The 12,147-nt window shown below is 45.7% G+C and overlaps 1 protein-coding gene across 2 annotated transcripts in view; it reads right to left on the reverse strand.

The window, feature by feature from the left end:
- GPC3 (glypican 3) overlaps nucleotides 1–12,147 on the reverse strand; it is a 110,895-nt gene that overhangs the window by 17,141 nt on the left and 81,607 nt on the right. For both annotated transcript variants that reach the window (XM_015860426.2, XM_015860427.1), the window contains exon 7: nucleotides 4,956–5,112. In XM_015860426.2, coding sequence (XP_015715912.1) covers nucleotides 4,956–5,112 — 157 coding nt within the window. The remainder of the gene's footprint in view (nucleotides 1–4,955; nucleotides 5,113–12,147) is intronic.

Consider the following 12,147-nt stretch of genomic DNA (forward strand, 5'->3'; position numbering starts at 1 on the left):
GTTTCATATACACCCACAACCACAACACTAAAAACGTTTGAGAGAATAAATCAAAATAAAATACAATTAAAAACCAGAAAAATAAGAGCATGGAATGAATATACCCAGTGGATTTACTTGCCAATTTCACAAACATTCTCGGCATACACATAACTTATCTCAAAGTGCATTCTTATTTGAAGAGATGAACCTCCTTCAGACCTCCCACTCCTTCAGAGGAACTCTCAGTATAGAAGTTGCAAGAAACCATTAAAATGTACACATTATGTGTACCGAGAGGCCTGGCAGACCCACATCACCACCAACAGCCAGCCAAAGAGTGCTAGAAACACCTCTGCTCTGAAAGCCTACGGGTAAAAAAATCACTGTTGCTGATTTCCATAGTGAGTTAATGAACTTGACACTCAATTACAGCATCAGACAACTGCTTCCCCCCTCTCTCCTCACTTGTATTTGGACAAGAACAGAACACCTGACTCCCAATCAAATATTAATTAAAAGGAGAAATTTCAACAAACATAAAAACTTAAAGCAAAGCTAAGCAATAATCAAGCTATTGCACTGTCTTAATGGGTACCGTTCCAGCACTTCCATTGGGATAATCCAGCTGACATTTAGCCTGGCCATTTTTTTCACCCTGGGGCAGGACGGATGCCTTGTAATGCAGCATCTCTGCAGATGGGGTATTCTGAAGTAAATCTGGTGTTTGAAAATGTCTTTTTCAGCAGACAGATAAACAACCAAAGGAACTGGCTGCCCAGGCATCAGGCAGAGCAGCATCAGCAGATACCTGCAGCTCGGATACGGGCACCCTGAAGGCATTTACAGAGAAACAAGCACTGCAATAAAGAATCTGAAGAGGTGATCTTGTAAATATTTTACATTTTGCTGGTCTGCCTCCAAGCAGTGAGAGAGAACCAGCAGACACAGAGTGTGAGAAACCAGGGTAATGAGAGGAACACGACCAAAGGAATTAGACAAGGTTTTCTGAAACAATTCTGCAAAGTGGATGCACCAGTGGTCAAGTCAGAAACCATTAAGAAGTTACGGATCTTGGAAAAGAGAGGGCTATGCTATGTCTGGGTTTCATTGTGGGCTGCAGACAAACCCCACAGAGGAGAAAGAGCAGAAAACAAGATGCACCCCGAGCACCAAGTCAGCAAACAGGGCTCCAGCTGCAAACTCCCTTGGCCCTTATAAGCAACGAATGAAGATGAGAAAGGCAACACCCAGTGCTGTGCAGCCGGAGCAGTCAGGCAGAAGAGCTGTTTTACACACACAAAGCACCAAGCCATCCTTATATATCTTTATTGCACACATCCATCCTTATACCTCTCATGGGATGAGGCCAACTTCCCTTCTCAGGATAAACTGTTTCTACTCAGCGCTGCCAAATCCATCTGTTCCCAAGACTACTTTTGTTACTGCCTAACACAGATACTTTGGAAGGGTAAATCTTCCCCCTGTCCCCTGACCCTGCTTGCTGGATCGCTTAAGATATTCCCGGGTGTTCCTCCAGACACTAAAAGGCACATTTCTACCCCAGTATCTCCACGATAGCCTACAGGCAGCTCAGGGCAACACCAGTTCCTACTACAGCTGCTCAGCAGAGGAGCATCTTCAGCACCTATGTTTCATTTTCAGGCTTACTGGCAGTCGGCTCAGCAGTTATAAGTGGCATCATGAGTGAGAATGCCAGAGGTGAGCTAATTAGTGGGTGGCTGTCTGGAGCAGCAGCTTCCCCAGGCTTTGCTTTGGGTACACAGTGTAGGATGACTGATCTCAGCAGTGTGAGGATGTTTGTAAGCACAGCTTTCTGGAATACATTCACACCGACTAATGATTTGGGGGGGAAAAATGCTATGATTTATTCACTGGCATGCTTTGCCATTGGTGTGGCGTAAATACACGCACACGTCTGGACACATCTCTATTTTTGGAGCTCTGTGCACAGGGTGCTGGGTCCACGGTTACTCCATTGACAAACAGGAAGCGCTCTTCACCGAGCTGGAAGGCTTTCAATCCTCCTCTTATTGTAAACATTATCTGCCTTCAAAATCCTTAATATGTTGCAGATGTGACAAACAATAAAAGACCTATCATAAAAAAAAATAAAGCTTGCCATCTCCGTGTTTCCCACTGGGGCACCATAATAATGAATTTATTAGCATACAGCACTCACCAACATATGTTTATAGTCGCTCACAAACTTTTGACTTGACAGTTTACAAGTATGTTTAAATCATTAGGTTAAGTTGAGTGTCCAGTTATTACAGGGTCATTATAAATAGGAAACAAAGGTAGCATTTTATACAACAGGCGATAAATCAAAACTGGGCTGTATTCAAGAGTGACTTTGTTTGAGGATTTTTTGCTTTCTTTTTTGTTTTTAGATCTCCACATTTCCCAAACCTTTGGAGACCCAAACTATGGAGCAGGAGAATCACAGAATCACAGAATTACCCGGGTTGGAAGAGACCTCAAGGATCATGTAGTTCCAACCCCCCTGCCTAGCAGGGCCACCAAACATACGCCTTTGAGAACCACATGACGGAATCATAAAGGCTGGAAAAGACCTCTAAGATCCCCAAGTCCAACCCCTACCCACCCCCACTATGCCTGTAACCACATCCCTCAATGTCACAGCTCCATGGTTCTGCAGCACATCTAGGGATGGTGACTCCACCACCTTCATGGGTCACTTCAACCACCAGCACAGACACAGCATCCCAAGGACCAACTTTTTGGGTGGTGCATCTTCTCATGCACAGACCTTGGGCATGGCCAACTCTGCTCCAATCTCCAGATAAACCCAGCACCCACTTGCACACAGCAAATACACTGTAAGTACTCAGTGGCAGCGCAATGTTAATGTGTCTCGTTAAGGCCTTGATCTTACACAGTGATCCCACTGCAAATGAGATTTTAAGGGTCAAGAAGCCATGGCATGCTGTCCAGACGTGGCCCACAGCCTCACTCTGCAGGACCACGTGCTTTTTGCTGTGTTGCCCTTGGATAACAAGAGGACATGTGCAGCAGAGCTGCCTGCCAAATCCATGTATAAGGCAGAGCCAGCGCTCAGCAAGGGAGTTCTCTGCTGCTATCACGGGGCCAGGGATATTTCCTCTTGAGCTGAATCAGACCACTAAGAAAACCAATCATTCAAATGCATTCCCTGACTGCAAACCTGAGGGTGAGCAGGGGAATGCATTTAAAGAGAATTTGCATGCTTGATCACTCTCTCTGCTAGGACACCTGCACTGCTGGCCATCCAGCCCTGCTGCCTTCATGCTGCCGCAGGGAACCTCAGCAACTCAATCCCAGCCACTCCCAGTCTCTGCGTCTCTATTACAGGGCAACCACCTCGGGAAGGAGGGAGACAAAGCCACGCCAAAAGCAGAAGTTCACTGCAAAAAGTATTTCCAGATTTCAAAGCCTGGCATCGTTTCAAGTCGGCATGCTAACCTAGAATTTAGAATTTGTGGAACTGGGGGGAGATGTGGAATGGTTTCTGGTCCCTTTTATTTTGTGTTACGTACATAAGATATGATGGAAAAAAAGATAATTGAAAAACACCCCTTTCAAAGTCAAAAAAGAAATGTTCTTAGAGTGTTGAAAGTATTTCCACATCATCAGCAACTTTTCCCAGGCTTGTTTCCAACATAAAACTTGAACAGTGTCACTGTCTATCCTGTACCAACCAAACACGATTCTGTCACTGTCAGATCAACTTTACCTTTCTACTCTAAGGGAGAACACATCAAAAATGAGTATCATAGCATACACAGCTGAGGAAGAACCAGAAAGTCTCTGTGGCCCAAACCATGACACAGTGTTGTCCACCAGGCCAGCCAGTGCCCAGAAGCTGCGCTGCCCAAACACAGCTCTCCCAACAGCCTGATAGGCTTAACCTGCCGGGACACAGTGCCCCAAGCCATGGCTGCTTTTCCACTGTGTTAATATTTACCCATTCTTAGCATAGTCAGCATCAAACACCCTCCAGCAGAGTAGCACAGGGAGGATAAGCCCTCTTTTCATGTAACATGTTCGCATACCGCAGTGACAAGAGAGGTCTAAATTGCCAGACAGGCAGGTTATCTGGGGATCAATACAGTGATTAAACCAGCCTACAGAGATAGAAAAAGGCAGAGAGGATTATACACACAGCTGATGATATTATGGGAAAGGCTGGAAGAGGAAATCAGAAACACATTAAAATAGCATGGAAGTGTGATGCAAAGATGGTGGAAAATGAAACACGTATCTCTGCACTCAGCTCAGGACAACATGGATCACCTGCGTTTCCTTAGCATACACTTTGATATTGAGTACTTGGATGAAAGAAAGGACATTTTATCCTTCTCTGAATGATACGTTTCTCTTTCAGACCTGGGTTGGCGAACTTAAAGAGCCTTTTCCTTCTCCAAACCAATATTTGAATATATGTATTTTATATACTTTACATAATGTGTCAATAATCTTTGATATGAAACGGGCATTTGATATTTCAGCTCTCACTTCATTAAGGATATTTTAATTATCCCAGGCCAATGGAAGGAAGTTTATAAACATCTGTGCTTCGTTTAAGAGCCCAAATTTCCCTCTTAAACTTCAAAGCTGTAAAGCTGATTTTATCCAGGTTCGGTTGTCTGGTCTCTCCAAGAGCACAGAGCTGAGACCAGCATTAATTGGGTCAAGCTTCCAGCCACAGCCCGCCAACCAGCAGACACCACACACCCACCATGGATGTGGTGGTCTCACTGGTGTGAGCAGGAGGGAGGATGGCAGTGGTTAGGGTGTCAGGAGAAGGCACCCACCCACCTTTCTGTAACTGCTCAAGTCACAACTGGACCTTCCCTTCCACCTCCAGCGGGTGACCAGAAAGAGGTGACCTTACTAATTACGTAGCCATGAAGCATCAGGACACCCACCCCTAGAATCTTCATCCCCATTACCTGCTAAGAACCGAAGCTGGTTCCTCACTCGCAGCTCTCCATCCCCAGAGCCTCTGCCACAGTCATCTTCATCATCACAGTCTCCACTCTCCTCTTCCTCCTCCTCTGGAGTTTTGCCTGCAGCTTTTCGGTGGGGCAAAGCCATCCCTTTGAGCAGCTGGAAAACAGCATGTATCACGGTTATTGAACAGCTCCCAACACCCTCCCTACTTCTTCATCTCCTGCTTGCAGGATTGAGTGACAAGGCTCCACAGAACCACAACAGTGGGCTAGGTTGGATATTTGGAATATTTCTTCTCAAAGAGTGGTGAGCCATTGGCATGGCTGTCCAGGGAGGTGGTGGAGACACTGTCCCTGGAGGTCTTCAAGGAATGTGCAGATGTGGCACTGAGTGACATGGTTAGTGGACACAGTGGTGGTGGGGTGGGTTGGACTTGGCGATCTTAGAGATCTTTTCCAACCTTAATGATTCTATATGACCCTGGTGCGTGCCTCATGCCAAAGCATCGAAGGGCTCCAGTTCATTCATGGGCAAACATAAAACCCCCACGGAACAAACAGGAGAAAGAAATAAAACCACCCTGAGAAACTCCATCCTTTGGTTTTTCTCTGGTAGGACACCTACCAACCAAAAAGCCCACAGGTCACAGAACACACTTCCAGAACTGAGTTAGATGAGTTCTGAGTGGGGGCAAAGCCCTGCAGGAAGTCAGACACAGAAGCAGTGGCACAGCTGAGCCCAGGCCAGTGATCAAGGGCAAGCTGAGCTCAGCCCCAGGCTTGGTTACTGCTGCGCCACTGTAAGTCTGCATGCTGCCAGATCAACATAAAGTGACCTGTTGGAAAGCACCATGGAGCTGCTCTCAGGGATTACTGCCCATCTGAGGGGTAGCATGAGGGACAAGAAATGACAGATCCCTCTGGCACCACTTTGGGAAACCAGGACAGCTCTGTATGCTGCAAATCCCACAGCAGAGATCCCTCATCCTGGCATCACCCTGCCTGGGGCAGGCAGCACAGTGATGGGAGCACCCAGAAGATGCTTACAGAAATGAGCATTCTAAAGTGGTGGATTAAGGCAGGATTTGACTTTACCTGGTAAAGCAGTGCAGTGAAAGAACCCATAATCCACATCAAGCATCTCCGACATTTCCAAGCAAAGCCAAAATCAGCAAAAAAACAGCTTCAGAGCTTTCAAGCCCTAACTGCTTCTGATAGGTTGCACATCACTGAGCAGGGGCTGGATACCTCCACTGAAGGTCAGGGGTGCTCTAAGCCACGGGTGGAAGCTCTCAGCACCATCGTGCAGTGCGTGCAGAATTAGACACATCTTTAAGATATTGCCTTCCTCTTCCCACTGACTTTCCTGATTTTGCTCTTGCTGAAAGAACCCAGTGATTTCATCACCAACCCAGCTTCCCTTTGAAAAAGCGTGAGTCAGACCATTAATATACACTGAAAATTTCTATCGCTACCACTACGCTGTTAAAAGCCTCTCAAGTTTAATCTCTGCATTAAAAAAAATAATAATAATAGAGAAAAAGGATAAGTAACAGAGAAGATATTGCAAAATGGGAGCCTTCTGCTTACTTCAGGACTTTAGTTGGTTCCAGCTATTGCAGCAATATGCGTGCCTTTCAAGGCATTTTTTAATATCTGGAATCTAGGTTATATTTTTAAACTATTAAGCAAGTCTTAGAAAACAGTTCCTAAAATATTTAGCTGCTGAAGTTTATACAGCCTTGGAGGAATGCTTTCAGCATCTGGCTCTCTGTCCACAGCAGTGTCCACATACCTTATTGTTTATATTAGAGCAGCATAGTGTAATGAAAAACAAATGGCTCCAAGTGAGACCGCTCCAGCTCCCTGCTGCACCCTGTGGGGAGCAGCACCATGACACAGCTCTGCTGCACGGGTCCACATTGAGCATCACCCATGGGTGACAAAGGGACGTGGCAAGGATGAGGGTTTTTCCTTATATATGTTTCCCCAAAGGTGACGTGTAGCCTTGCACACCTGAATCAGAGAGCACGGCCCCTCAGCAGTGCTAGCCGGTGAAGTGCAGCTTCAGAGATGCATTTTCTTGGCGCATCCAAGCTCAGATTGCCCAAGCTCTCAAATCCAGAGCCTTATTTTATTTAGAAGCTCACAGGCCTTTCCCAGAACACAGCGTGACCATGAGGAGAAAAAAGTGATATCCATACATACACCAGTACAGAGCTGGGCATAGTGTGGGGCAGACCTCACGCAAACCAAACACGGCGGCTGCTCAGCCCTTATCACTCTTTGCATTTCTCCCCTCCAAAGTCAGCCCACAGTGCTTAGGAAATGTTTGTAGACGTAAAACTCAGAGGCACAGCGTGCACTTGCACTTGCTGCATGTAGACCTGCTGGTTCTCACGCTGAGGGACCAAGGAGCACTGTGGCTCATTCAGACACATGCCAAGAACAGACAACATCCATCGAGTCCTGCAATGCTGTAAACAAAGACTTCAGTAACAAATAAGCACACCATAAATACAGACTTTATCAACCACACACCTAACAGCACAGCTCAGATCACAACGTATCAGCTGAAAAATACAGTGAGAGTGCCCCACACAACTTAGGACTCACTGCCCCAGTGAGTCCTGAGTACCACCACTGCAGGATGCTCCCATTGTACCTGAAGCATGAAGCACACCAGCAGGAACCTCACTGTGCACCTCAGCAGCATAAATTCCATTACCCATAACAGAGGCATAAGGAGCTTTCTGGCAGAGAGAATAAAGTTTTGGGATATTTTCAGATTTAATAAGCTCACAGGGGTGGGAAAATATTAGAATTTTTCAGTTGTTTTCATACATTAAAATCACTCTTTCTCATATTTCTATTTCTTTTCTTGGCATGCTATAAATTAGCAGCTGAATTTCTCAGCCTTGGTAGCCACAATGAAATGGGAACTTCCCAAGAAACAACACATGGGCCTCAGTGTAGCCAAGCACAATCTGACCAGTGTCTGATGGGCACAGTGATGCACGCGAGAATCAGGATAGCCTCAGCCCTGCAAACCTACTTGGGCATCATCTCACCCATACAGCAAGATATTGAACTGAGGGACATGGTTTAGTAGGAAATGTTGATGATGGGTAGACAGTTAGACTGGATGATCTTGGAGGTCTTTTCCAACTTTGGTGATTCTGTGATTCAAGGGTCACTGACATAGTGTGAAGCACAATAAAGTCCTATCAGGAGAGCAGGACCAGCAGTATCGCCCATCAGGTCCTTCCCTGATAGCACAGACAGGAAACCTAGTGGGTGGGAATCTCAAAGTACAATCTTGGGCATTTATATAGAGAGCGCTGCTGGGTGCCATGGCTTCAGCTGGCACAAAATCATGGCCACACTGAACCATTGCACAGCCACCCAGCACGGTCTGTGTGCTTTATGAAGTTATATTCGGATCACTGAACATAGCTTCTCCATCCTTAAATAGCAAACAGAGATGACTGCTACCCTAACATTACAGTTAATTCATGTCTTGTGGTGTACAGACTATGGTAAGAGACAGGAAAATACATAGTCTGGTGATCGCTAAAGTAGTACGTAATAGCGAGATAGCTTCAACTTAATCACAATTACCCAGCTGCAAGAGTTTACAATCATATCTGCTCTTCTCTGCTAAACCATAATGGCAAAAATACACTGTAATGTACCCAATGTAAACCAGAGTGCTAATTGTGGGAGCCCGTGTGTATGCACACGTCTCAGAGGTGTCTGTGGGGCACCCATCTCCCATCTGCACTGTAACCATGGGAAGAAGCATATGGGCCACATCCTATGCTCCCAACTACAAGATCCACCAGCTCAAACACGTGCTGGATTTGTGTCCAAAAATCATTGCTCTCACATCCTACCCTAACCCCAGACACGTGGACACTGGCACAAATATTTGTTCCTCAGTTTGTCCTGTGATCTCCCCCCCCCCGCCCCCTAAAAAAAAAAAACAACAAGCAAGATCAGAAGAGCGTGCCGAGCATTTCTGCAAGGAAAGCTCCCCAGGGTGTCCCAGCGTGATTTATACCATTATTCATAACCACGCAGTGACCAGACACAAACAGATGCAGCAACGTGGGGTAATGACTCAGCTGGAGTTGGACGGGCGACAGTATGTTGAAATCTTTATAACTCCTCGTGCTTAACAACCACTTCACTCAGAGCTCCCCATCCCAGCAGCCCCCTGAGCCACCTGGCCTTGTTTTTCCACTTTCAACCTAAACAAGGAAGGCTGCAACGTACTTTTTATCATTAATCTCCCGTCTCCAAAAAGAAATCAACGTTGTGTTCTTTGGACTGCAGTTCAACAGTCGTTTTCTCATCTTGGAAACTATGCTCGCAGTATTGCAAATATCAATTTGAGCAATACCAGAATTGTGTCCACAAATTCAGATGAAATATCGGCCATGAGATACAAGCACTGTGCTCCTTTAGGGCAGAAATCATCCCTTTCAACAGACTTCAAAAATATGTAAAAGCAAAGAGAACAGCCAAACTGATTATTAAGGGGAATAGAAGACTTTTAGAAAAACATTTAATTCCTTCGTGAGTTTAGGGGAGAAGTCTGATTGATATTTGTAATCTTTCGGTGGACAGAGCTGTCATTTAATTTAGCTTGCATGACTGAAAGAATTTAATAAAAGTGTTCCACTGAGTTTTGCTGAAATTCTTTGCGTGTTTGTAGTAAGCCTCTGGAATATGATCAAACCTAAGAAGCTGGAGAGGATGGAGACTGATCTTGCAGCTAAAATAATATTCAGAATTGCAATATACATTTAGAAATCAAGCATTCACATCCAAAGACCTTCACAGCAGAAACTCTCTGGGCGCTGAGCCACACAACGCTTCACGTCATGAACCAAACCAGCATGGCCAACCAACCTCTTGTTCTGCTAGGCACCTCGCAGACGCTCAGCTCAAGAGCTGTGAGCAGAACATTGGATGCCATCCTAATGGAGGTTTGGTAAGGAGCTTGGAGGAGCAAAGCTGTTCATTCTCCTCACTTTCAGATACCCAACACAAAGGCCACCACACGTTCCACCCAACTCTTACAAGTCCCAGCAGGTCAGGTTTTTCTATTTTAAATTCCAGCCTGCTGAAAACATTGTCTAAGGGGAGAAAAATAGATCTTGTAGCCAATCCTGACCTTTAAATTCGCAACACTGACTAATTTATGGGTGGCTTTTAAATCAGGGCAGCATCATGGGAAACGTGCAGATTTTCACACGATACTGTTCCCTGTTAACAGCTCATTACAATGTACAGAAGTATATTCCCATTATGAAATACAGCTGGAGTTGTTTTGCTTACGAAGGTCATTATCTGATCACCAGCGAGAACCAACGCAAGGAACCCATTTTAAAAGCCTGAAGTTGAGGACTATTTGAAAACTCATGTGTTTTGAGTTTTGTGGCCTGATCATACACAAGCATGCAACAAGGAGAATCAATTCTCTCCACTTCCTTTGCTTATTAGCCCTAGAAATAGCACGGAAAAAATTATCTTTTATTAGCGAATACTTCTCTTATTATTTAACCAACCCTCACCATGGAATTCAATGATGCCCTCCTCGCCACCTTCCCATTTCCCATCTCCATTCCTTTTCATCTTCTCTGTGGGCAGAAGGCCTTGGCGACACAGAAGCAAGCACAAGCCAGAACTCAATACAGCATCACCAGCATCAATTTTACTTGCTTCTTTCTGAGCTCTGAAGAGCTTTTTCCATCTTGGGCAGCAACAAAATGCAACACACATTACGGAGATACCCAGTGTTCCCTGGCACAGAGTACCAAATGCCATTACAAATAAGGGAATTTAAAACCTTAAAAATACATGTGAACAGCAGGGTCTGTCTTGTAAGAGTGAGTGCACGTGTGCATGCACAGATACCACCGCCCTGCTGACTGCATCAGCCCCAGACAGAAGGGTCCATTGTGGCCCATCTTAGCCATGCAGACGTGGCAGAGGAGAAACCTGCTCCTAATTGTACTCCTGTTTCAAGCTCAGCACAAGGAGCAATTGCTAATCAAACATTAATAATGGGGAAGCAGGCTTTGGACCTGGAAAAGTCATTTTCAGTGCTTAGAAAAACAATGAGTTGGGCACGTCAGCTGTTTTATCAGCTGCCCAGAAAGCAAATTCTGCACGTCCCCACACTGCCTGCTTCAAACCATTTCGTATTTGTACACTGCTGAAGCTATAGTCAGCAGACCAAGCCCCAGGCAGCGTAACAGGGAAAGGAGGGCTCATTCTACATCACGCTCTTTGACCGAAAACAAGAAGTGTTTTACTTTATTTCCCTCAAAATGCTGTTTCCTGGAATAGGAGGAAACCTCTGCTGCGCCCACCTTGTGCCACTGGCATAGCAGAGCCCCCTGTACTGCTGTGCAGACTCCAAGGAGATGCTCTCAGCTGCCATAAAGCAGTTTTTCTGGTTACTCTTGATAGCCTGAAAATGCCAGTGACAGAAGTGAGTTACTGGCCAAAGGGTGGCCCTATGTTATGGATCATCAGCTTAACTCCAGATTAGCTATCAAATCTGACAACATCCCTATGGGTAAAGCAAGACAGATAAAGACCCCTAAATGTTGGCAGTAATTTAAATGAGTCCACACTGGACAGTAAATCTCTGTCGGCAGCAGAAATAGCTGCCAAGCCACTATGAATCGCTGCAGTTTGGTGACTGCTGGCTTATGTCTGGGGTAGGATGTGCCTGTGGACGTGGAGGTTAAACCCTACTGGCACCAGGATGGGCAGAGGGACTGCTTTCCCTAGTACAGAAAGTATTACTTCCCCAACCCAAACAAATGCTCATCCATCACAGGGCATGAGGGAAAAAGATTACTTGGGCTTTACGATCAGCTCATTCACCTTGTAGGCAGTTCCTTCCCCTTCCACCTCACAGCTATTTATGGCATCAGTAGGAAGGAGCAGAACAGTGCAGGGCTGAGCAGGGTCCATCCCTGCCCAGTCCTGTGGCCACATCAGGGCCAGTGCTGCAGATGCTGCTCTTTTGGAGATGAGGAGCAGCTCCTTCTCCTTTGCATTTCATTGCACATTACCACTGGTACTTCATCATCCTTTCCTACACACCTCTGCCCGCTTCCATTAAACAGAGGTCTCCTTCAGACTCCAAAATCAATCATTAACTCCAACA

Source organism: Coturnix japonica, chromosome 4, assembly GCF_001577835.2.
Source record: "Coturnix japonica isolate 7356 chromosome 4, Coturnix japonica 2.1, whole genome shotgun sequence".
In the NCBI taxonomy this organism is placed as follows: Eukaryota; Metazoa; Chordata; class Aves; order Galliformes; family Phasianidae; genus Coturnix; species Coturnix japonica.